Below are 27,699 nucleotides of genomic sequence, written 5' to 3'. Positions count from 1 at the left end.
AATATAATCTTAAACACGAACGCCAATGAATGCTTCAAACTAAATTTCATCTCCGGTTCCTGGTAATAGAAAGCCTTTTCCTTTCTTTATACGATCACCAATGGCTTTTTTCGGCGCCATCCCTGATGCAGTTCCCATAGCTCCTAACGCAGTAGCTTTTTCAGCCACTGAAAACTCTGCTGATAAATGCTGCACTGTGTCACTTGATATTTGGATAACTTTAATGTCACCAAGGTGATACTATGTTTGGCTGCAATAAGCTGAGCGAGTTGTGTTTGGGTCAAACACATGGCGACATATCCGCTCAGTTTTGACGGGGAGTTTTGATATGACCACACAATAATTTTTAACTGTGTTTCTTATTTTCTCAGCTGATTTTCAAAAAGGCTGACCTTCTCTTCGTGATAAGATATAATTATTTAAATAATAACGCGTTCAATTATTTGTATTTTCACACAGCTGCATCCTACGACCCTCATTCGGCCACCAGCACCCTCCATCAACAGAGCCTTGTCAGAAAGTATCACAGTATACCAATCGGTAATCACTACCTGCGTCATCGACCCGTGCATAAAAATACACGTCGACAAAGGATTGCCTAAAAACTCCATGAGTTTCAATGAAAAGTAATAAATCAGATACAGTGTCATGAAGATATTTGGGAAATATGCAAACCAGTGTCAGGGTTTTAATGCCAGTGCATATACATCCACAGTTTGTGATATGCACGTGTCGCATGATTGATTTCAAGGTTAAGCCGAATTTCTTTAGAAGGTTCCTGCTGACAGCTTAACCGCAACAAAACCTCAGTTACTTCTAAGTTGTCAAATGTCAGCTTACTCTGTTTAGTCATTGTCTCGATTTGTATCTTGAAACGCGACGAACACGTGTTTTGGTGCGGTAAGGCCACGTTGGGTACTTCTTGGGTATGCGTCTGTGGTATGTGCGTGAAATGACAGCGTTAAAGGTTGGGCTGCATAAACGATAATAAATATGATTATGTAGTAAGTGAAGGGGATAATACAGGCATACACAAAGTTAACGTTTATAATACAACTCTACAATCAGCAGCACCTGCACCACGCCAAAATGCATAGTTGGAGTTGATCTTAGGGTTAATGTGACTGCATCTTTGGTCTCCACAATAATCTTGCGAACATCTTCGCAAAACCCAAATATGTGACAAAAGGAAACTGCACACGAAAATTGTAATGAGCCTACATTATGTTGTTCTTGGCGCTGAGCGAATCCACCATTAAAAGTGCCATTCGGACCAAGGACTACAGCTTGTACATCTGCATCATTAGCAGGGTTGGTGTGTGTTTTAGGTCGCTTAACTTAATACGAATGAGAACACACATTATCAGATGCATCCTTGATAAATATCATAGCTGGATCAGTTGTTCTCGTGTAATCAACGATGTATCTAGTAAGTTTAGCAATCGTTGTGGCTACATCAACGTTGTCAAGAATTGATTCGATTTCCTTTCCATCAGTGTAATAACACGCACTGTTAAACAACACCACGATACCGTTGTTAACAAATCCAACTGTGATATTGCCATGATAATCGGTATGGCCAGCATCATTTTGTACAAGTTTTCCCTCAACTTCCAAGACTGCCTCACATGGAAGGAAAGGCCTAGACGGGTCTTGCATTTGCAATTCTATTTTTAACTGGGGTCCCTAGCCGGGTACGAGTAATACTGAAAATCTATTTTACTTCGAACCACTAACACAGGTGCGCCCATGTTAAACGCAGAATCAGATAGGCTATATTTTTAATTGAGCGATGCTTAAATGCCACGTGTACATCATTGACTTTGTTTAATACCTTTTTAGAAAGCATTCTCTACTGTTCGAGACCACTCCATATGATATATTTGCAATCATTGAATCCGGCAATCGTTTTTGAGCGGCTTCATTAATAATTTTATCAACCGCAAACGGCATTGTTTCTGTAGATGGTAGTGTAACCGCTTTTGGTGGTGCTCGAGTTACTGATCGCCGTAATCGATATCGAATCGATTAAGCCACCTGCGATCCCAGTTGTTTCACCCAATCCAGAGCAGCACATTTGATGCCCTCGATGACTCGCATTTAATTTGTTTCGTGACTGGTGCAACTCGCGAGGTCAGAGCTCCAAGCTCTTTTAGCGTGCCTGTGAATAATCCACGAACATCAGCAAGGCCAGTTCCCTAATATGTCGCGTAAACGGGTTTGCTCGTGTAAAGTACTTGGACGGGTCTCAGATGTCCATGTACGACTGTCATTATATTTAAAGGTCAGTTCGATCGCTAATATACAGTTGTATAGTCAATGTTTCACCTCGCGGATAAACAACGTACCCGTCTTGATCCACAAGGGTAAAACGAATATGTATCAACCGATTATTATGACACAGAAGATACACAGGTACTGCGGGCGTAACTGATATCAAATCACTGGGTTCCATGGTTCGTGAGAACCCAAACAGTATATAACCCTGAAACCCAGACCTGCTTTTATAGCTACCACTGACGGCGTCAAAAATTAAATTGACCTGCGTTGTTGAAGTAATTTTCACAATATCAGGCGCGATATGATATCTCACAAGTAAAAATCGTTTATCATCTGAAATGTCGTTAGGCCAACCTAAAACTTATTTTCAGTAATGACAGTGCAGTTTTAACCGGATACGTTGGAAATTCAATTGCGATGACAGAACTTAGTGTGGGTTCATGGGTACATATAGGAATTTTAGCCTCTGGTGGTCACCATTGTGATTTTTCATCGAATTTCTTCATCAATTGATTACATGTCGTATGCGCCTGCAGGAAGTTCAATATCATTCCAGGTGGCGCATTGTCTGCTGAAAATACAAATGACTTATTTGAGGGCAGACCACAAATGGTGGTGATTGTATATTAGGCCAGCTGTAATACACTTGTAGTGCGATCTCAAGTGTGCGTGATTCACCAGTGGTAACAGGTGTAGAAAAAGTCACACTAAATTCTGGTTTCGCTGATGACATTGTGATAATCGAGGTAACGCTCTTTATTGTATTTACAACAACACATTGCATCGCAGCATATATTTCGCACAAAACACGAGTGTCCCAATACAAAGAACCTCATCAGAACCAGGGCCGTAGATGGCTATCACAGGCCCTGGAATAAGAAGCACCCGGGCCTCTCCTAGTTCTTGTCCAAACAAAATTTCTTTTATAAAATGAAAAAGTGTTGTTGGGCCCAGGCCCTCCTACGCACCCCCGCCCCTTGTCGGCTCCGATCAGAACTTATAATCGGTGTACAAGCTTAGTTTGTCGTATACATCATTGATATCTTCAACAAGATCAGGCATCATCTCACGATATGCATTTTTGTCCATATTATCATTGGCGAGCAGTGGCTGGCAATCGATGTGACTTCATTTATAACTTTGGGTGTATTGTTGCACACATAAACTGATTCCACAAGTGTTTTCAATCAATCAGTGAGATCGTTATGTCACACAGTCCACTATGGCACTCTCCTTTTCATTGTGTTAACAAAAGTTGCGTTTCTTGTTGTAGCATAAGATACCTCTGCACATTTTCTTCTGGTGTGAGTGCATGTACTTGTTGCTGAATGTGCCTCTGCTATATATTTTCTTCTTCTTTTGTGAGACATCTAGCTTTAGGAAGTGCAGGTGCAGGTGCCACTAGTCTTTTCGCCTTTGTCGTAGCTGACACGACCTACTTTGTTCTACTTCATCAGGCGAGGGTGTAGAAGGTCTTTCTTCGAGTTTTCTTTTTGTAGGTTTAGTTTGACCGTTTCCTTCTATTTTTGTTGTTGATCTTGTGTGGGTGCAGCACGTCGTTTTGGTATGGGTGCAGGAGGTCTTTGTTACTTGTTCTTTTATGTATTTGGTTCGCTCTTGATCTCTGCGAAATTCGGGTCTAGTTTGATGCTCTGTCCACTTGCTCATTTGTTTAAGGTCTTTTGATATTTTCGTAGGTCGCACACGAGCTGCGTGTTGCAACTGTATTTGTTCATGACGTTGTTGCTTTTGCATATTTCTCCGTAAAATATTCAAGGTCGAGGTCTGGGATTGTAGGAAGTTTCGTTGTTCAAATTGCATCACTGGTTCAGGTTTGTCATACCGTCCTATGAATTCTCTCCATAAATTTTCACCCTCTTGAATTTCTGCGCTCCTAAATGCACTAAGCGTTTCTACAAAATGGGCCCACAGATCTCAGAAACATTGTTTCTTTTCAGTAAACCACTTAATACCATTGTATGCCATTCGACTTTCACGTATTTTTACCGTAACATTTTTTCATTTGTCGGGTCTGTTAAAAGAAGCCTGTGTAGGATTTTCTGAAATTATCTGGCACATTTTATTTAAAGTATTGAACCAAACTCTCTGACTGGAATTCATGTGACACACGTGGTATTATCGCCGCTTACACTAAAACGTCTTCATCAAGAACAAGGGTTCCTTTTGCAAGTACATCAACATCATACCTAAGTACGTAAATGTTCTTTTGTCTTCAGCAGTCACAGCTAACAAGAATGTTTAAATCTCTGCAGTTACTCTAGTTGATATATTGATGTCCTTGGTGCGTTTAACTATCTTACGAACTAAAGCCAGTTCTTCTTCTGTTCCAGTAAGCACTGCCACCTGTCTCACTATTGCTTTTCTGGCATTTTTAATATCCTCAGCACGTTCGGCGATTTCCTTTTGTTGGTTTAATCAGAGGTGCAAATGTTTGTTTAAGGCCCACTGTGTGGTCTTCTTGCGCAGTCTGTCGCGACTGTCATATCATAATCGTTTTATTGACGCGTTCGCGTCCAAACCCGCACGATACTTATCCCTGCAAGTTCCAATCAAGTCAACGGTGAGCAAACTGAACAGGTCCATTGTGATCCGCGCTAAAATGAAGCATATTCCATCCCAAGTGTGGTGGACAGCGCAACAAGTCAAATGAATATTCCCAAGACCACGTACGTCAATGCCACAGAATATCATCAACTTGTTACATTTATCACGAATCAATTTTGGCACATGTGCGTATCGTTGAGTCAAATACATTACATCGGTATTGTATGCCGATCTCGGGAAAATATTTTTCTGCGGGATTGACTTGGTTCTCAAGTATGACATCTACGTACTCTACAAAATTATTTTCGTTTGCTACCAAATCATCAGTGGTAGGTCCATCATCGATGGTGGAAACGAAATCGACGGTGGACGACAAAGTCGCGTTGGTGTTGTCACTCGACGTTTTTGAAAGTCTTTAAACACAGTTGATCAGCAGCAGTGGCACAATCACATACAACCGATCCCACTTAAGTGATCGTAAAATCTTATTCAAATACAGATGTGTTTTTGCTGATCCAGCAGGTCCAATGATCAATACACGAACTGAGTCTGGATATACGGTTCCATCACCATGCTTCGATCGTTTAGGTGTTGCCTGTGCGGAGAAGTTGAATAATACAGAATATAATACAATCATGTCTTAATATGGTGTAGAGTGTCGCCCCAAAATACGTACCGCAAATTCAGTTCGAGTTCAAACACAATGGACGAGCAGCGCACAAATATTCCATGGTTTTTCCTAACACAGCATTATTCATGAGCTCGAAAAAGTCCATCTCAAACCCATTTGTTGTCGTTGTACCGACTCTGATTTTTCATTTCACTCAGCAGCAACAAGTCAATCTGATCTCGCCCATGTTGTCTACGTGGCAATAGTGCAAGAGGATAAAAGCCTTTATGTGAAGTGAACACAGCAACAGCGATACCAGGGTTAGTGTTTCAGATATGTTCAGTGTGGCCTTAGTGTATTGAACGGGAAATTCAAAATTACAAAAGTTAAGTTAACTCAGGTGTTGCTGGTATTTTCCATGCAGATCTTGGTGATCACTAACCAAATATTATGCTGACAAAAGTGGCATTCAGAACAAATCTTGTCAAAAAATTTCACATTTATAACTGACTCTGGCGGAACCTACGCTGGTGATTATACGTACCTCGACTTTGGAACATCTCTCGATAGTCCATCCCGATCATGCATTGGTCTATATCTTCAACGTCTATAGAATATTTTTGTTACCTTTATCAAGGATCAGGATTGTACGATCACCGCTGTGAATCCACGGTGTAGTAGCTTTAAATCCATCCTTGTCGCGACTTAGCGACAAAACCAGATGCGCCCTAAGGACAATATCTGCTTGAACTCCAGAGTGGCCAAAGTTCTGTAACGCCGGTTTGATTCTAGGAATCATTTTTTTTAAAATAGTTGTCGAGCCTGTTTGGCTGGTTTGTTTATGAGTGGGATAATTGCCACATGATTTTCTAAGTCACCACTACGGGTATGAAATTTGAACTCAGGTACTTGTGATTGCTGTGCTTTGCGCGAAGACATGCAGCAAGCAATAACAGATACAGTATGTTTTTGCTCATCCTTATTACGACGACGGTTTTGTTCATCCTCAATACGATGACGGTTTTGTTCAAACGCAGTCTGCTAATGCAAGTATGCCAGCTTCTCTTGAGAGAGAGAGAGAGAGAGAGAGAGAGAGAGAGAGAGAGAGAGTACCATTCATTTTCATACTAAAAACCTCACTTAACTAGTCAAGCTGAAGATGTGTTACACATATTTGACTATCATTCTTGTTTAAATTTTTTCGCGTTTGGTTTTCATGTTATTAATGTCAACATATCATGCAAAGTTTCACATGCTTATATATGAATTCAAACCAGAATATTTTGTCCGTTGTCGCCTCAATCGTGCCAGTGGTGGATTTAATTTTAAGTTCCATGTAGGATTAATTTTTCGACATAGTCTTGTCTATTCACGACTAATATCATTTCATTTAATATGGTAGTGCATCCTACTGAAACTCAACATGTCTAATTTAACCTATTTTAGCATCCCTTAACTGAAATCCCTCAACTTTTGTTATCTTTTTATTACGTTTTCCCCCTCCTTACCTATATGCATCCTTTAGTCTATTTCATACAGCGTAGTTGACTCTCTTCTTTTTCTTTGTCTTTCATTTGAGCCACATTCGCTTTATGTCTTTGCTTAGTTCTTTATTCTCAATTTATCTAATAATATCATCCAGTGATATATATCTAATAATATCATCCAGTGATATCTAATAATATCATCCAGTGATATCACCATTCTTTCCAAACTTCTGGATCTCAACCAATTAAAATTTTACCTCTTCTTTCTTGTACACCCATTTATCTTCTTAAATTTTGCCTGAAGTTGCCACCTCTACATTTCTTTTGGTAACATTTTTCCTCATTTGGTCCTCTTCTCGCTTGTTTTGCATTTTTATTGCTTCTTTTGGCCTCTCTTGCGCCTCTTTACACTATATTTCTTCATATATACGTAATTACGTCTCGCTTACGTGCTATTGTGTTTCAACTTCTAATATTTTCTCATATAGCAGATTTGGATAGCGGAAAGATTACAGTCCTCACCCTCCTTGATTTGTCTGCAGCATTTGGCACAATAGACCATGATATATTACTTCACCGTCTCCAGCATGTATTTGGCATTCATGATACAGCCTTACTGTGGTTCAAGTCCTACTTGGTCAACAGGACACAAATTGTATCTGCAAATGGAATACACTCCAGCCCAGTTGATCTATGTTGTGGTTCTTGGACTTGTTCACTTCATTCTATACACTCACTCGCTCTTAAGTGTCATAGATTATCATCCAGTGTCTTACCAATTGTATGGGGATGACACCCAAATATACGAATCTAACCACCCATCTGAAGTTGATGTTACCATCCAAGGTGTAGAGTGGTGCATTTCTGGTGTGAAATCATGGATGACATGTAACAAGCTGCAGATGAATGATGATAAAACTGAGGCCATTCTGATCACAACACAAAGACTTTCTCATTCAGATCCTTTACCTCAAACAATAAATATCAGCAACACCAACATTAAATTCACACAATCAGTACGAAACGTAGGTGTTACTCTGGACAGTACTCTCACACTGCACCAACATGTCATGAACATATGCAAGGCTGCATATCTTGAGCTGAAACGCATCAGCTCCATTCGCAAATATCTTTCAGCTGATGCCATTAAAACACTTGTGTGTTCATTAGTGCTTTCAAGACTGGACTATTGTAACTCAATTCTGTCTGGTTCATCTCAATATCCGCTCCAGAAACTTCAAAAAGTTCAAAACACAGCTGCTCGGATCATACTTAGAGTACCACGATCAGAGCACAACTCCCCGCTGCTCTGTACCCTTCACTGGCTATCCATTCGATCCAGAATCAAACACAAAATTTGTTCTCTGTGCTACATTTCACTGTCGGACTATTGTCCAACATACCTATCCGACCTCACCCATGTGTACACACCAGCAAGATACTTACGCTCCTCTTCTGACAATCGTATACTCATTATTCCCACTATGAAAACAAAGTCAAATGGAAAGCGTTCTATTGCATACCAGGGCCCAGCAACGTGGAATGAATTGCCCACTGAACGCAGACACAAAGACACAGTGATCCCATTCAAGAGTGCTCTCAAAACTCACTTATTTCGACTGCAAGAACAAACTTAAAGACCTAATAATGTTTCCTACCTTAAATATTCTCAGCATGTTTTTTTAAAATGTTTTTCTAATTTCATGATGTTTGTTTTTGTAATCATATCATTATATATGTTTTTGTTTTTTTTATCTTATATATTCTATGTTGTCTAATGTTGTAAAGCGCTTAGAGCTTCTAAAGATTAGGCGCTATACAAAGTCCTCATTATTATTATTTTTTAAAAAAATATTCTTTCTTCCTTTTTTCTCTCAGTTGTTTGTCTCGTATACTCTCATCTTTTTATGCAGTTGTAAGTCGTACTGCCTCATTGGTCTTACCCTCAGATCTCTTCCTTTTTTATTCGTTCGCCTGTTGTATGAACCATTTAAGATTTTAATATATTCGTGTCATTTAATCTTCTATTAACTCAACCGAGTCTTTTAGCTTATTTTTGCATTTGTTGTTTCTTTCTTTTTGATCCGATATCACTATTTAATCTTTTTTTGTGCATTCGTATAAGCTCACACTCTTTTCGTACATAATGCCTATTGATGTTTCTTTTCAATTTCATTACCACCGGCCATTTTGGTCTCTCTCTCTCTCTTGACACACATAATCTATTCGCCTCTTTTCTTGCTCCCTTTAATTTTTCTTTGCTTCATAAACTTTTTAAAGCTCTTTTAATATCATTCTTCCTCGTCTCGACCGACTTTTCATTTTCTTCTTCTTGCGTCTGGCCCTAATTTTCTCCTTCTTTTTCGCTCCAACCTCGTGCTTCTTGCCTCTTTTTTGATGTGAAGGCGAATTTCGTGCATTGGGCCTGAATTAGAGCGAGCATTAGTCTGGTTCCCTGCTTGAATATGGCAAAGATAGGATATAGACGGGCGAAGACCGTTGACAAACTTATATCTCATATAAAATATATTTTGAAACTGTTCTTGCAATGCCACTGTGTTAACTGACTGAGTTAAACGTAGCGCCTGTCTGCTCTGCTACGTGTGATTGTAATACGCGTTGACACGTGCTAATCGGATTGGAGCATCACTTCACCATCATATACCACAGAATTTATATCAGCAGCGAATATTTTCCAGTATTGTAAATACATTTTGCATCATCATTATATATTTTTAAATTGTTACAACTCTATGGTCTTAAGCCTTATAAGAGAACGAAAGTGAAACTTATAATTTTAATAAAATACAAGAGATAATTTATTTCTCTAAGTTACAATGTGAAAATTGTAGAGGAACTTAACAGTACTGTGAATTAAATCCCAAACAATCCTAAGTAAATGTCATATCAGAAGTTCAAAAATATTTAATGTTCTGAATGAATTCCAAGTCTTGCATGTGCTCATGCACCAAATAGTCCTGAATGTGCTGACGTACCAATTGTCTTGGATGTTTTGATGTAACACAATGATGTAACCCAAATTACATTTGAAAGAATTCACAAAATCTCAAAATAATGTGTTATTCCAGTCTATGAGCACTTTAGTAACTCCAATGAATAATTTAAATAAATATTCTAAAATTATATCTGAACACAACTACAAACTCTGATCAAAGATTCCCAAAGATTGATATGAAGACGTTGTTTACAAACGTTCTATTCATATACACATCACCACTTGACCTAGATATTAGTAATTCTAATGGAAATTCCGTCAAAGTGTAAATACATTCTCTTCCAGAACATACTAAGCTCAAAAAGCCATGTCAACATGTTTACAAATGATCATTATCTTAAAGTACATTCTATAATCATGGACAAAAGTTAGCTATGTAAGACATGTTCAGAAATGACCTTTATCTTAAAGAACAATCTTCAATCACGGCTAAAACAAGCACACAACAGAGATATACATAACCCAGCATTGTAAGTATTTGCCCCGTCTTTGCATGTCATTGCGTGTCTTTTCATGTCTTATTCCTTTTGTCAACACTTATTATAATTAAATATTTTTAGAAAATTACATGAGGGCATTTCATGGTCTATAAGAGTGTAAGTGACTCCCATATGTCTAACTATTTAATTATTTAAAGAAAAGAACAATCAACACATAGACAATGCAAACATTTATAATATATATATATATATATATATATATATATATATATATATATATATATATATATATATATATATATATATATATATATATATATATATATATATATATATATATATATATATATATATATATATATTTGTTTTATTAACAGTAAATATTTTCCGGTATAGTAAGTATGTAGCGTCTCTGCACCGTCTTTGCACACTTATCTTTTCCTAATACTTACTACATTTGCATTATGAAATATACACTCACGAGAAACGTTCTGCATCTTTTTTAAATGCGATAAAATAGTTTACAAATAATGATGATGAGATTCAATTGCTGTGACAAAATGCATTATTGAATATCTAACATAACTCATTACAATGTTGAGTGCAAGTAGATATTTAATGAAAAGAAAGATCAACACATAGACAAAGCAGATATTTATAATTCTTATATATATATATATATATATATATATATATATATATATATATATATATATATATATATATATATATATATGTCTGTTTTTTGAACTAAATTTTCAACACATAGACAAAGCAAACATTTCTAGTTCTTATATTTTTGGTTTTTTTAAATAAATTTTTTATCAACGGTAAATATTTCCACTATTATCGGTTTTCAACGTCTATGTCCCGTCTTTGTGTGTCTTTACGTGTCTTTGCGGTGTTTAGTGTATAACCCTCTCCCCAGGATAGAGAACAGGGAACCATTCTGATCATATTTTTTATTTTTTATTTTTGGGCCGGTTGTTTTGTCAAAATTCAGCAGCCTCCCATCTTGCAAAAATATACTTCAACTTTTATGTAGAGACAGAGAGAAATAATTCCATTGATAATACTACTGAAAAGAATTTATTTTGAGCTAGAAGAAAAAGATATTCTGGTTGGGATGAAAATCCCAGTCTCACCTCGACGATCCCAAATAATCACAATCATCGGTCCCTAAGCAAAGTGGGGAACCCCATGAAAGATTCCATGTAGAAAGGTGAAGGAAATTTAGTAAGGGTGGTAATAAACATTCGGAATATATGTGATAGAAAAATAAGGTAATAATTTATCTTTGTTTTGAAGAGCTTGGTCTTGATTAGCAGAGAAGAAACATAGTTCAAGATAGTATGCGGGTGAAAAAGTCAACAGGAAATGATGTTCTTGAAAATCTAGTTGATAGACTAACCAATCTATGAAATGAGCGATTGGTAGTGGGTCAGGTCGTAGTCCTACAACGCTAGAGCTCGACCATATATTTATGTTTTGTGCGTCGAGACATCTTTTGGGCCTTGCCGCCCAAAACGTAACTATCAGGGTCGAGGTCTTACATTGTATGATTAGGTCAGGTTGTAGTCCTACAATGTAAGACATAGCACATGTTGGTTTTGTTTTAGTGCCATCATCCCCCAGAAAAAAAAAAAAAAAAATATCGGGTGATGTGTCTTACGTTGTAGGACTAGGTCAGTCATAGAGTTTCTTTACAACTGACATAAGAAAATATACGAATTTTCGCAACTCATTAGTAAGCCTTTAATCACATTTGGAAAAACTGAGAAAATCAGATATAGAAAAGGTATATTTTTAAAAGAAAACTACCATTTGTTTTTGCCAATGTAAGAACTGGCTACAGAATATTTCCCTAAATTAGCCACATTTTAATTTCATATTCATTTAATAGTTCCTACACTCTGTGTTACATTTGGCTTGAACATGAAAATTGTATACTACCAGTGAACATGATCGAAAGAAGCTATCACAACTTCCAAGGTCAGTCCAACAGACATTCATTGAATGTATGCTGTTTGTGATAACATTTTAGGCAGATGTATGATTTTTATGTAACTTACTGTGCACGCATACATTCAAGGCATGTTTCTGTCTTGCAGAAATAGCCAAAGTGGTCAACATACAAAGGAGGCTACTCGGTTTGATTCGTGTGAAACATCATTTTTTGCTGGTCACATTGTATCCTACACTTTTCTGAAAAAAATTAAATGTATGTACTTGAGATTTGCACAGCACATAGCAGTAAGAACATCATACAAGTTAAGCTTATACATTTGTATTCTACTAAGTTAAGTAAAAATAATGTAGCAGAAATCACTCAGCTATGCTACCTTGGATCTTTACTTTTTATTTGGTTTGTGGTAGGTACATTGATACGTATCGATACATATATGAACTTGATGGTTTTTCCATCTTTGAAAGGTAGATGTTGCCCTTTTATGTATGTTGACATACTTGTTTGTATTTCCAGTAAGCAGATTATAGATAGAAAATTAACATAGCTATCATATCTTTATGTGAAATTTTAATTGATGACAAGAAAACAAACATACTTTCAAACAGACTACCGGTTGGTTGTCAGCGAGTTTTATTTAACATTTTAGGCTATTTAATGGTGGCTCTATTTAACTTACATTAGCCACCAGGCCGTTTGTTTTGCATGGCATGAATGCTTTGAAAACATCTTTTTACTAATTTCATGTCTCACTTAAACTTGGAAGACATTACAATGTTATTTTCAAAACAGAAGAAATAAAGCAGTGTCCTCATGCAAAGAAAATCTCATCAAAAACAAATCCAAGATTGGGAATGAGGATGAATACCAACAAAATATATCACATTGTACTGCCTGCAGATACAAAAGACTTGTGGCCATATGTACTTGTATTTGTTAGTGAAGAAGGAAAACTATTGACAACACTCTGTCTGTTCTCTATTTTTTAATTTTACATAAGGTGATAAACTTTAGTGGTTTAAAATCTGCCCCGTTGCCAATTCAGTGCTAATTTTATTAATTCCATCAGCATCTTCATTTGCTGGTTTAATATCTCAACATAAAAAGAGAAATTCCAAATTTGTTCCCCATGCACAAATTAAGGAGAGATACTGCCAGGATTGTATCTTAAGGGGGACTATACCCTTTGTCACCAAAAGAAGGGGAAAGTAGAAAAGAAGGAGGGGGTTGAGGAAATGGTCATAGTTCAATATTTATTTATTTCGATATACAACACTTTAACATCTGTCTCTCTTTCTTCCTGCTACAGTTTAAAAGATGTCACTTCTAGTTGTATAAATATTAATCTGTTAATTATTTCTAAGCATACTATGTTCCTTATCTGTGTATGAATATTGTTCTGTGCTTCCTTCTGAAGGGCATATGCATAGCTAGCTTTGTCAACTTGAAGATGAACTGATCTTTGTGGCTGTTATTTACAATTTTGCAGAGCTCACAGATATTATCATTTGGATACATCTGCTCCAAAATAGGATTTTTCACTAGCATAACTTACTTTCTTAAATCAGTAGTTCACTGACTGCAATGCCAGATTTCTTATCTGTTCCATGATGTTGTATTAGGGGTTTTTAGTCCACCAGTGCTGTAGCCTGCTTGTGCAGAGTTATTCAGATAAATATCTTTACTTCTTAATTTCATTTTTCATCCTTATTTATTCAGTTTATGTTAACCCTGATATGGATATATGGTTTTGTAGCATATGATCCACAGGGCTAATTTAATAAAAGGAAAGAAAAATTGCATTCTACTTTTAAATTGTCCTTATTTTAAATATGCTCAGTATTATGCCCTTCTGCATTTCGAAATACTGATGAAACGGAGAGTGACCGTCATGCTGTCTAGTTCTGACCATCCAACATGTATATCTGTCTCATATTTAACACCATTTTTGGTCTCAAAATCACTCACTGGTATCTCCATTAACAATTTCCCAGCTCCAATAATCCAATATACTTCATAACATTAAAATTTTTTGCCATCATTGCTTTCATCAGCCAGTATTTACAGAACAAAAACATAAGAACCATGACTGGATTCAGAATTTTGGGTTCTAGGTAGCTCATATTTTAAACACATTTGTGAAACCGCCTTCATGGCAGGTTCAAACTACGCCATAATGCTTATTACAGGGCACAATGTTCAGATCAAATTTAGTTTAACAACCATTCATGTCATGCTTGCAGAACCCAGATGTTTTTAAACAGTTGCCTACCGAAAAACAGATTGGCCATGATAAAAGAACAGTTAAATAAAATTCTATACTTTGCTGAGCATATTTTCATATGCAGGACTTTCAACAAATTTACGAGAGTTCTTGCGTATCACTGTTCTCCAAGTGTGTGAATTCGTGTAAATTTTGCATGAGTCACGCAGTCGCATACCCTGACAGCAACCTGCCAATTGTTTGGTCTATGCTGAACTTTTGTTACCAGACTTCTTAGGAGAGCAATCTTTCTTGAGATGTCCAAGCTGGCCACATCTGAAGCAAACAAGTTTGTCACTGTTTCTATTTCTGCTTCATTCTTAGCCCAGTCTTGATTGCTTGGTATTGTTTACTTCATTCCCATGTTCTGCAAACAAGACTAATGGATCTGTAGGAAATAGTGTTTGTCAGTGGTTCTTGCTTTTTTCGTGGACCACCCGAACATTGCAGAGGGTTTTGGTGGACCACTTAGCCATTGCTGATGGTCTCGGTGGACCATTTATTGATCTTTCCTAATGTTGACTGTACCTTTAGCTAACTATTGTAAACCTTTCCACGGACCACTTGAATGGAGCACACATAACACACTTTGAGAAATTCAGGTGTGTAGTATTATTGACATTGTTTTTTATTATTTATCTATCTTCCTGTTAGTGCATATTTTTATATAATTCACTGATGTGAGAAAGCATCAGATGTCAAGATATTGTCAGTGTGGATTCAAGTTGGTTCCTTTCTGGTATATTACTCTTTGCTTTATTTCTGTAAATTCTGATCTAGTTTGCTTAAGTAATTAGCATGCTGGATTCATCATTGGTGATCTGTGTCAGAATCCTGCCAAGACCAGCCTGGGTTGTCTGCCGTGGCTTGCCTTGGGGAAAATCATTTTACTTTCATTGCCTTGAGACTAAATTGTTTTTCATATGCTTTTATGCTTTTAAACATCAATCAATTTGTAAAATATAAAATTTAATATGTACAGTTCATTAAAGCCCAAGTATCTAAAGGACACTGTACTGGTAATAACAAAAAGTTAATAAATGGAGATAAATTACAACTTTCATCATCTTTATAACTTAAATATTCAACTTTTGTGTTCACACTTTTTCAGAATGGGGGACTACAAGGCAATGCTGATTGACTTAGCTTCCAAAATCCGTCCAGATGATTTAAAGGCTATGTTGTTTGCATTGAAGGGAGTCATAAAAAAACGTGAAAGCGAAAAAATTAAAACTGCAATAGACCTATGGGATGCTTTGGAAGACAGAGAATATATAGGTCCCAATAACTTAGAACAGTTGAAAGCTTTGTTGCAATTATGCATGGACGGAAGAACTGATGGACTTAGAATTGTAGAAGATTATGAAGCCAAGAGAGTTCAGACACTGCCATTACCTTTCTCTGAGCTTCCCAATTCTCAAAGTCCTCACATAATCTACAGACAACTGCCTCTGGCCCAGCCTCAACCTCAGATAGTATATGTAAACTATCCTGCTCAGCCCGTTTTAAATCCAGCACAACGGACACAAAATGGTATGTCTTACAGTGGCAGTACAAAACATCAGACTGGCAATAAACAGTCATGGATATTTAGGGATGACTCTTTACTTTTATGCATTCCTCCATCATCAGCCCAGGGTTCTTTGAGTGGCCAAAAATTGGTTTGTTAAAGTATCCATAAGATGACATAGAAAATTGATTAACTAATCAGATCCTTCATAGCAGACACAGCACTGTTTTTATTGGCAAAAAAAAAGCAAAACCTTTAGATACACAAAGAAGGTGTTGCCTAGCCAAGTACACATATAATTAAAGCAACTATTTTAGGTGGCTAATCTTTTTTTCTGACCTCATTATTGTGCCCTCAGGTAATTGTGTGTATGTGTGTGGGTTTTTTTTTGGGGGGGGGGGGGCAGTTGACTCTATTTACCCTTCACTCATTGGTATTTTCATCTAGTGACAACATATAACCTACAGTTTACTGCTTTTGCCATGTTAACCCTTACTCTAAATCAGGGGTCTCAAACTCAAACCACCCTGAGTGTCACATAAAGGCATTTTTGATGGCCCAAGGGCAGCATCCTCTTTGTTATCTCTCATGACACCTTGTGATGCCAGTCATTTTATGGGCCAAAGGATACGGCTTGGTGGGCTGCTTGTAGCCTGTAGGCTGCTTGTTTGAGACTCCTAGGCTAAATTTTATATTTAAAAAAAAAGTTTGGTTGATGTTTTGAAAAACACCCTTTTCAAAATCAACATAAAAAACTTACACCCACAAACCTATTGATATTCGTTTTATTTACAATGCAGTATAACACTTTTTGCTAATTATTTTGTTATGTGCACAAATAATGAAATGAGAAAAATAATTATCATTTTCTAGGGTACCTAACATTTGCAAACTTCCAATAAGAAAAGTAATCTGTACCAAAATTTGAGGACACAAATTACACATTATGTGTATTGATAGTGTATGAATAAAAATTAATCAGTGAAGTCCAATGATAAGGCTTTCATCACTGACATGGATGAGGTAAGTTTTTGTCACTGAAGTCGAATGATAACGCTTTCATCACTGATAGGGATGATGTCAGCTTTTGTCAGTGAAGTCTAATGATAAAGCTTTCATCACTGATAGGGATGACGTCAGCTTTAGTCAGTGAGGTCTAATGATTATGGCTTTCATCACTGACAGAGATGGTGACAGCTTTAGTCAGTGAAGTCTAATGATTAGGGCTTTCATCACTGAAGGGATGGTGACAGCTTTAGTTCTTGAAATACAGTACGGTAATAAGGTCTGACGTGGATGATGTCAGCTTTGATGTATTAGTTGTCAAAAGCAAAAAAGTACTTGGCTGTGTATGGTGATGTGGAATTTAACATACAAGTCCAAAAATGGAGTAAATTGTAATATATTTAGTGTCATAATTCCAATTAACACTAAAATTATATTTTATGGTCTTCTTACCTTTATACACACCACATATATTACCTTTTGATCAGGAACCTTCATATATTGTTTTCACCATCTCATCATTTTGTCTTTGCCTTTTTTATTGCTAGCTGATAATGAACCACTTTTTATACATAAATCATGTGTCCTATAACCTTGTTTGTGGTGGTATATAGCCTTACAGTACTGGTGTGCTCTAAAACCACAATCACAGTCACAGTACTAATTAACATTACACCATATGTTGCCCAGACTGTAAAATGTGCTATTACATACGAACTGCTGACCACTAGGGCATGGTCCTATCTGCTTTTGTGATAGATCAATTATGGATAGTTGAGCATGATTAGGACACTATATTGAGCTAAGGGAGCCCTGTAGTAATCATCCATCCATCCATCTGTGCAATCCTTGCATATAATTGGAAGCCATTTTGTTGGGTGAATTACCTATTACCGTACATGTAGGTCTCCTTTTTAAAGGTTCACATTACTCAGATCCAGTTTTTTATGAAGTTTTTACATTTATTCCATCAAATTTAAATCTCCAATACAGCAGATCCTGGCCACCAGAATAGCTTGGAAACCATTCATCATCATAGTTTTATGTGTACTTTGTCACATATTACTGGATGTGCCTGAGTTTTGTATGGTCATCACCATTTGGATAGTGTTATGGTCCATGATAAAAAAGACATACATTATGACATGGGTGTTGCTTGTGGCTGATATATCCTTTGTTTGGCACAATATATATGGCCACTAAAAATTTAATACATACATATTTGCATTATAACAAGCATAGCTCAAGAAATGTTCAGCAGATTCACATGCAGTTTGGTTTGTAAATTATCTCTGATGTGTCTTTTATCATTGTCAACTCCACTTTGTATAGAGTCATGGCCCTGATAATTAACTTCCTATTATCACATGGGACATTGCTTGCAAAAAGCACAGTTCAAGAATAATTCAGGAGATTCTGACAAAGTTTAATGTAATTTAAATATTTTTTAAATCAGCACAGTAAAAAATAATTACTTTTATTGTGTACTAGTCCATAAATTAGTGAATTTTCAAGAGAAATAAATTTATTACACTAATGGAGTAAAATTATCAGAATGATTTTTAAACTTCAGTCAAGTGACCTTAGTAACATTGTTACCAAAGAAAATCATCCACTGAGTTTTCAGTTGCTTGGTCTCATGTTAAACATGGCACTCTGTCATTCAGGAGTATACGGTTTGAATTTGACAATATAATGATGTTTTTAATTTTAAAAATACTTCGTATGTTCTTTTTACCTTGAATTAGGGAAGAGAATTATGTTACTGTTAATATTTTGTATGTGAATATACACAAAACATGAGAACATAAATGGCAAATGTTATGGTGCAGGTTACTGTAAGAAATCTACTTAAGTCTGTTATACACTTTATCAAGCCAACTCACTTTTGCATTTAAAAAAAAGAAAATTGGCTAGTTTCAAATGAATAATAGATATATTTCATCTTATCTGTGAAAACCTCTAGTATTTTTATCTACATAATGAAATATATACAGTGTTCATTGATACAAACAGATATCCTCCAATCCTTCATGACAGGATAAATTTGTGTGCTAACCAAAGTTATTGTTTTTCCAAAATACATTATCTGAAAAATTAATATCTGTTTTATTATGTTCCAGTTGGGGGCATGGATAAATAAGTTGCAAATAAAGTACACGGATACGATAATAATTTTATATATGAACCCACCTCACCAATTGGTATAATTTTCTATACATCAGATTTATTCATCATTGAAGAAAGCTCATGTTAAATTGGTTTTCTTTGTAGATTTGTTTTTCTTGTTGTATGAATTTGTATGTCTATTGTGAAGGATTGAACTTCACTGCTGAATAGATTATTATCGTACAGAAATTATATGTAGATATGTAATGAAGATTTGGTACATGCCATTACAACTATCTGTTAATTTTACTCCATCCAAAGCCCACAATGCATATGTGGATAAAGATTTTGTAGACTTTACCATGCATTTTGTAAAAATTTTATGCACTGTCACAGACCCATTGACACTTAATTTTAGCTTACCTGGCCTTAAGGCCAAGTGGGTTTATGTTATGGTTCATTATGCATAGGATGTAGTGTCCTCAATTGTCTGTTCATAAATGTAATTTTAACTTCTCAAAGACTGCTCATCATAATTTTGCCAAATTTGACAGCATCTGGATATGAAGGTCTTTAAAATGTATTCAGATGTTTCCAGTCTGCAGTTAGATATGGCCACCATTGCTAAAACAAAGTACGAAACCACTGTATGCTTGATTTCTCTGAAAGCTCTAATCCAGTTTTTGACCACAATTGACAGAAAACATGCAGATGCAGTATAAAGGTCTTTATATTTTTTCAAATAATATTGATCTGCAAAGTTATGCGCGCCATTACTGAAAAACCTAAATATCTTCAAAACCGTTTTTTAAAATTTCACCATATTTGATTGAAAGCATGCATTTTGCCTATTAAAGCAAGGGAACTAGCCAAAAATGAAGACTTAGATTAGGGTTTGCAGAATTCTCCCCCTGTTAGTCCAAACTAAATTAAATATGCCAATAGTGTTTTCAAAGTTTTACTGTCAGTAACTTTGCTGTTTTTAATGTTTTACCTTTCTTTAACAGAGCAACGGAAATATGCAGGTCAAGGTAAGCAATACTGTAATTTTTAGCTTAATTGCCCACAGCATGGAGAGCTAGTGGGATGTTCTGTTGTCTGCCACCCTACCATCTGTTAACACAAGTTTCATGTTGCTACTCCTCTGAAACTGCATGAGGATTGCCATGATACTATATACACAATGCTCCTCTGAAACTGCATGAGGATTGCCATACTATTTACACGTACTCCTCTGAAACTGTATGAGGATTGCCATGATACTATATACACATACTCCTCTGAAACTGCATGAGGATTGCCATGATACTATATACACATACTCCTCTGAAACTGCATGAGGATTGCCATGATACTATATACACAATGCTCCTCTGAAACTGCATGAGGATTGCTATGATACTATATACACGTACTCCTCTGAAACTGCACGAGGATTGCCATGATACTATATACACACATTCATCCCATGGTCTAGCTGGCCATAAGTGAAAATGATGCCACTTGGACATCCAGTAAGACCTTCGCAGCAGTCAAAGTCATATTGACCTGGGGTTTTCACTTCAGATGATGTTTGTTTGGCTGATCCTAAATGAATATGGTGTTGCTTATACATCCAATATGACAATCACAGTGACCATCTTGAAACTCGTTATCACTTTTCCTTAATGGCTGGTCATATCAGCATGAGTTATTTTTTTCTTCTGAATGACTTCATATGACGTCTACTATTATGGTGCCTCTGAGACATCCAGTATGGCCACCACAGTGGCCATCTTGGAAATCTTTTTACTTTACTTGTGAATAAATAGTCATATCAGTTGTTGTTGTTTTTGTAGGGTTTAATGCCATTTTTCAGCACAAGATAGGCTATACATGGCGGCCAGTATAATTGGTGGAGGAAGAACACTGGAAAACCATGGGAAGAACCACCAACCCATGAGAAGCTACTGGCAGGCTTTCTCACATACCAATGTTAGCCGAGGCTAAGGCTTGGTCATATCAGCATACACTTTTTGCTAAAATATTTCTTATGATGTCAAGTTGGTTGGAAATGAAAATGGTGCTGATCTGATGTCCACTATGTCAAACATTTAAATGTTAGTGCTCCAAAATGGGAAGTCTTATCAGCTTGCGATGTCCACCAGAAGGCTTCGCCTATCTTCTTGGTCTTAAATGCAGATATTGGCAATCTGACATCAGATAATTTGAACATATTTTATTGCTGATGAATAACAGTTAGTTTCAACACTCAACAGTTCTAACAGAAATAGTCTTAACTTGAATTCCTGGAAATTCTTTCTGACCAGTAGAGTGTTAGTCCCTTCATATGACTTGTTTTTCACTTTTATTCATTTTATGATTTTTCATAGTTTTTAGTTCAACTGATGATATTTCCTAGTGAGCCTATGATATGGTTCTACATATATAATGTATTTTGTGTCATCCGTAGTCCATCTGTTAACATGGCTTGTTAATGCTCTTAATGCCAATTTCTTATCTAGTTTGATCAGACTTGGAATGTGCATTTATATTATGAAGATCTTTCAAGCAGCAGTCATGCGGTCTGATTCACAGAACTTGTTACCACAATGGAAGCCATATTTCCCATCCAAGATTGATAAAACTGGGAATAAGGACACTCATCATCGAGATCTCAGATGATTTTGATAATGGGTGAGATCCATGCATATTATTGAGGTGATATTGAATATGAATGACAGTTCTTTAATGCTCCAGAGATCATGTTTCTGATCCATTTGCATGGCTGCCAACCCTCACGATTTTGCCATGAATTTCATGACTTTTTTCAGTGATTCATGGATTCACGCTGCATGCACAAAAATCATGAATTTCCCAGTTCTCAAATATTTTAAATCTTTAATAAAATAAATGATATCCTGTTAATCGCTAGTCGTGATATCGGCAGTTGCCGAAACAGTCCGGTACTGCTGGTCGTGATATTAGTGGAACTATAGCTGATTGGTACAGTTGGCCCAGTAGCAAGCATTTTAGTGTATTTTAATCTATATGTATAAGAGTAGTTTTACAAATGTGTTTGAGAGAAACTGGGGCCTTACCAGAATTTTGCTCCGCGCATGCGCCACAAACACTGATTTAAATTACCATTCGGAATCACATCTTGAAAATGTCTTCACCACTAAGGAATAAGAAATGTATTGCACAAAAAGTGATGTTTAGTTTGGAATATACAAAAAATTGGCCATGCATTCAGCCATCAAACGCCGATATACATCATGCTTTTTGCACGCAGTGTGCCACAAAGTTTAGCATTGGGCATGGTGGCAGAGACGATGTGAGGAAGCTCATTGGTAGCAAAAAGCACATAGAGGTTGGAAAAATTAAGAACTCGCAGCAGATTTCAGCTCTGGAATATTTTAAGCCATCGACGGAAGACCTGCAAGCTACCAATGCTGAAGCATTGTTTGTGAGTTTTCTTGTTGAACACAATCTACCTTTATCAGCTGGAGACCATGCTGAACATTGTTCCGACAAATATTCAAGGACTCGAAGATCGCTTCATGAATTAATGTCAACATTCACTAATTTTTATCCTATTTTCACTAATTGCAAGCCTGGAGGGTTGGCAGCTATGCATTTGTTATCAAAGTGTGTACTGATTAGGTTGATTAGATTTGTATGAAATTTGGTAAATAGACATATATTACCAAAATATTCAGTGAATTTTATAATTGAGATGTTCACGTATTATTTATGCGATTTTGCATCTGGTTGGCTGAGCTTTTTGCCACTCAGTATTTCTGACCTAATTTTTATTAAAATACTTAAAAATCCAATGTCATCAAGATGTTGGATGAGTTTTATTGTGAGCAAGACTTATGCTTATTTATAAGGTGATCTTGCATTAGATTGGTTGAGTTTTTTAAACCACTTCAGAGACTATTTTTGTTAGTATTTGATCAGACTTTTTAAATAGGCTTATACCATTATGATCATGGATAGATGTGATGGTGATATACATTTATGATCAAATCTTATTGTAAGATCCATGCATATTAATGATGTGATCTTCTTTTTGATTGGATGAGCAAGCAACTGTATTACTGATCAGATTTTAAATGCTCTTGTATCATTAAGTTGGTGAAGAAGTTTGATCATAAGCAAGATCATTGAATATTTATGATGGAATCTTGTATCTCATTGGCTGATCTTGTTACCACTTTGCATATTTATGATGGAATCTTGTATCTCGTTGGCTGATCTTGTTAGCCACTTTCCATATTCATGAAGGAATCTTGTATCAAATTGGCTGATCATGTTACCACTTAGGAAACTGAATTTTTATCAGATTTTATCTTTCTAGCTTGTTCAGTACGCTTATCTCAACATAGCTTTGACAGTTTCTGTAATAAGTGTGATCAGTGTGTGTATTAATGAGATTATCTTACATCTGTTTGGCTGAGGTTGTTACTTCTGCTAATATAGAGACTGTTTCTCATTCAAGTTTGATAAAACTTGGTCAGTAGGTTTATATGGTCAAGATCTTGGAAGAGTTTATGAGCACTTCTTTGGAATGATATTTGATCAGACTTTAGTTTAAAAAAAGTAAAATTGACGGTATCAAGTCTGGGTGATAGTTTACATAGTTTATGTTCTTTCAACACTGTATAAGCCAGCTTATTGAAGAAATAAATGTGCTCCCAGGGGCATGATTTGGGAGAACAAGTAGTCCACGCTCAATGTGCAACACTCAGCGAGGGTATTATCTATGTATGTATTTGCATGTTGCAAACAAGAAATATGTATTTGCATGTTGCAAACAAGAACATTATATAAATAATTCATTAATACTGCTTTGGATTTTCCTTCATAGTAGTTTTATATATTTTTAGATCTAAGCAAAGAAATAAACTTCTTGACCAGAAATCTGGGAAGAAACTGGAGATTTTTCATGCGTGCCCTTGGCGTAGATGACACAGTTATTGAGCATGTAGAGGGACAGTATCGGACTGTCCGAGACCAGATTTACTACTGTATGCAGGAGTGGATTCAGGATCAGAAACAAGGTGCAACTAAAGACAGAATTATCAAAGCTTTACGGGATTCATCTGTCGAAAGAAATGATTTGGCTGCTGATTTAGAGCTTGGGGACTACAAATGAGTGAAGATTTTGATATTTGCATTTTTCAGATAATTTTCCCTGACACTCTTTCCTCAAATTAAACAAGTTAAATTAATATGGACAAAGAAAACAACCCAGGCTGGCAAAATAATGTCAGTCTCAGTAACAGCAAGGTTTTGCAATGTTCTGTGAGGAAAATTCTGAATGGAAATTTCTAGTGGTGACAACCATCCTTTATAGGGATAGGCCACATTATGGTTATTGTTTGTCTTTATGTGTATTAAAAACATAAATAAAAGACTATTCTTTCCTCTTGCAAAATTAAAATATTCTTATAAAAAATTTATGCAAATCATCTTGCAGTGACTTTATGTATCTGCTTAAAGTGTACATGTACTATACCGAGGTGTCAGGTTTAAAGGTTCAGGTCAGGTGTGTCCAACCCATGGCCTGTGGGCCACATGCAGCCCATTCCTTAACATTTAACAGCCTGCAGCTTTGTAGGCAGTCCTTTTTGAAAATATGCATTGTAATTAATACTTATTCCATTCTTCAGTATTCTTCTGATGATGTTTTATGCATCTACCACATATGTGACTGTCTTAGTTAAAATATGCTACTGTTGGACTCAAAAGGAAAATGGTGAAATTGATAAATCTTTAACAATATGCTGTAAATGCATTGATAGTACGAGATATTTTGAACTTCTAGTAATCTTGTGATACACGTGCATGATGACATGAATATCGGTCATTACTTACCTTATCTGCATGCTTTCATCCATTACATGTCCATGCACACCGTCCTTATTTTGTTCCCAAAATAAGGAGAACACAACTAATGGAACATGTTATTTACAGTAATAATCATGCATGCTTAGCAAAAAATGTTGACAGTTGGTATGACATAGGTTTTTCAAAATGGTCAGCTTGATAGTTACGTGACTGTACTGATATATATTATAATGCATTTATATTACAGCATATCACAAAATGATTTCAGCTTGCAGTGTTGACATGTGTTTGTCTTCTTCTAATTCAGTATTGTCCTTACTGTTTTTTTTTTATACCCTTAATAATAAACCATCACAATGTAATATGTTGTTAAATCAGTTTGTTGGTAATTTATAGCGAGTGACTGTTGTTAAAATGAATACGATGTTTTACGGACCATTTATCCTCATTATGTTATGTGAAAGTGGGGGTTTAAAATTATCATGCATGTCAAACAGTTCTACAATTGTTATATTACATGATTTTGAAAAGAACTTAAATTCTTGACATCATGTAAAAGTAAATAACATCTTCATTATGTGATGATGTGAACAGTGACCATGCAGTATGAAGAAATATCCTTGTAAAAAACCTTTCATGGGAATTTGTAATAAAGTGTAAATAAAAGATTGTATAATGATAGCTCTAGTTAGTCATAAATACCACATGGGGAAATATTGCAAGTTCCAAGTCATTCCTTTTACACCATTGCCTTCGTTAGAAAAATTAATGAGCCCACAATTAAATCATTGCTGTAAAATGCGGCTTTGACACCAGTGTCAAAAGATATCAAGAGCTTGTCACAGAATGATTCATTTTAGCTTCTTGATGGTTTATCCAAAGTACAAAGAAGATCTATCGAATGGTTTAAGAAATATAAGCAGACAGAAAAAACTTTACCCAAGGTTTTAACAAGCATTTTCTATGGACCTCCAGTCAAAGGTCATATGGGGATTTAGGAACTGTATGCAAATAAAAAAACTTAAAGCAAAACCTTAACTAATAATAGCATCACAATCATCATTAGGAAGTGACTGCAGTGTCTTGCATCCCACCAATGAAGGCTTAACAAAAATTAAATAGCAAAAAAATTTAGTGCCATCAGAATTTAGAAAAGAAAACGATCTCAGCAACCCCACAAAAACTAGCACCTATAAAAGTAAGTGCATAGACTTATTAGATTTTAAGTAATGTGCCAGGATTTTAGAAAATCATTACGGCATGTAACAGTAGGAAATATTTTTGAATTGCTTTACTTGTGAAAATACTATTTACATGTTTTTACTTTCAACAATTTGAGAATATAAATTATGTTCTTTTTTTTTATGTAAAAATCTTGTATATTTATTGCAAATAAGAGGATTTATCATTGAAAATATGTATTTTTCTTAATTTTACTTGAATTTCTTTTTTATCAAAAGCTGTCAGTATATTTTTGGGGTTAGAAATAATGTGGCATATTCAATTTATTTAGATCTTTTGTGCCATCATTATTACTTATATGTGTTTTTGATGGGGTAAAACCTGTAAAATTCAAAGATAAAAAAGTTTAGTAAAATATGTCATTTGAACTTCATTGTTTTTCAGATTCAGAATATATTAAAATTCAGACGTTCTAGATTGTTATTTTGTCAAATTGAAGCAGTGAATTGTATTATACATTTAACAGGCTATGTGAGCTAGGAAGACATTGAATGAAAGTATGAATTATTTCTTATTGCTTGGTAAATATAATTGGTACAGATGGTAATAATGTTATTACTTATGTGACAGAGAGAGAGAGAGAGGATGAGTTGATTTTGAGCAATGGATAAATGCTGTCTGGGATATTGAGAGACTTAAAAAAATTTAATGTTCGCTTTGTCTCCCATCCCTCCCATGACTCATTGAAATCTCTTGCTTATTAAATTTTATTATTAAAATATTTCTGTGAAACAGAAGGTTTCCCATTGTTTCTTCCACTCCTTCCTTCCATTGTAGTATATTTTATGTCAAAGACTTCCTGCGTTCATGAGACTGATCTGGCTTTAGCTTGACACTTTTCATTTTTGACTTGATAGACAATAACCTAAATGTAATTATTGCATTATACTATGTGTGATCAGTAGTAATCTAAAAAGGATCAAAGACATTAATAGGTTATGGGTAGATTACTGTAAAGTTCAAGCAGCATAAAACAATTAACATTACTTGGATTCTTTCAGCAGGGTTGGTTTGGCTTCAGTCTTTAAAGTCTGTTGAGATGATATATAGTATGTGTGACAAGAAGTAGTTCAGAAAGGATTAAATATGTTAATGGACTACAGTTAGATTAGTAATTACTAAAGAGCTCAATTGGCATAAAACTGGGTTTTTTTTCTTTCTTTTCTATTTAAAGTTTGTCAAGATATCAAGCATTATCTCCATTGCAGTGCTGTAATGGCAAAATCTAACCAACCAAAATAGTATGTGAAACTCCATAATGGATGGAATTTAGAAATATCAGTCATTTTAGTCAAATTCAAAGGGACCTGAGTATTCATTCTGCCAAATCCATTAAAGTCTGTTTTAAGAAGAATTCCCAAATTCGAC

At 35.7% G+C, this 27,699-nt stretch overlaps 1 protein-coding gene across 4 annotated transcripts; it reads left to right on the top strand.

The window, feature by feature from the left end:
* Window positions 1-11,373: 11,373 nt before the first annotated feature.
* On the top strand, window positions 11,374-27,068 carry LOC149805956 (FAS-associated death domain protein-like). 4 transcript variants are annotated; one of them, XM_089950742.1, is made up of 4 exons: window positions 11,375-11,620; window positions 15,739-16,160; window positions 20,259-20,282; window positions 24,126-27,068. In XM_089950742.1, the coding sequence occupies exons 2-4, from the start codon at window positions 15,740-15,742 to the stop codon at window positions 24,392-24,394; spliced, it is 714 nt and encodes a 237-aa protein (XP_089806868.1). In that variant the 5' UTR covers window positions 11,375-11,620; window position 15,739; the 3' UTR covers window positions 24,395-27,068. The 4 variants fall into 4 exon arrangements, with proteins under 4 accessions (XP_089806870.1, XP_089806868.1, XP_089806867.1 ...); XM_089950741.1 differs by having other exon boundaries at window positions 11,376-11,681; XM_089950743.1 differs by lacking the exon at window positions 11,375-11,620 and adding an exon at window positions 11,797-12,390.
* Window positions 27,069-27,699: the final 631 nt, after the last annotated feature.

The sequence above is a fragment of the Sinohyriopsis cumingii genome, chromosome 2 (genome assembly GCF_028554795.1).
Source record: "Sinohyriopsis cumingii isolate HCF-2022 chromosome 2, ASM2855479v2, whole genome shotgun sequence".
Classification (NCBI taxonomy): domain Eukaryota; kingdom Metazoa; phylum Mollusca; class Bivalvia; order Unionida; family Unionidae; genus Sinohyriopsis; species Sinohyriopsis cumingii.
The sequence above is the reverse complement of the archived record's forward strand: the minus strand, read 5'-3'. Positions and strand labels throughout refer to the sequence as shown.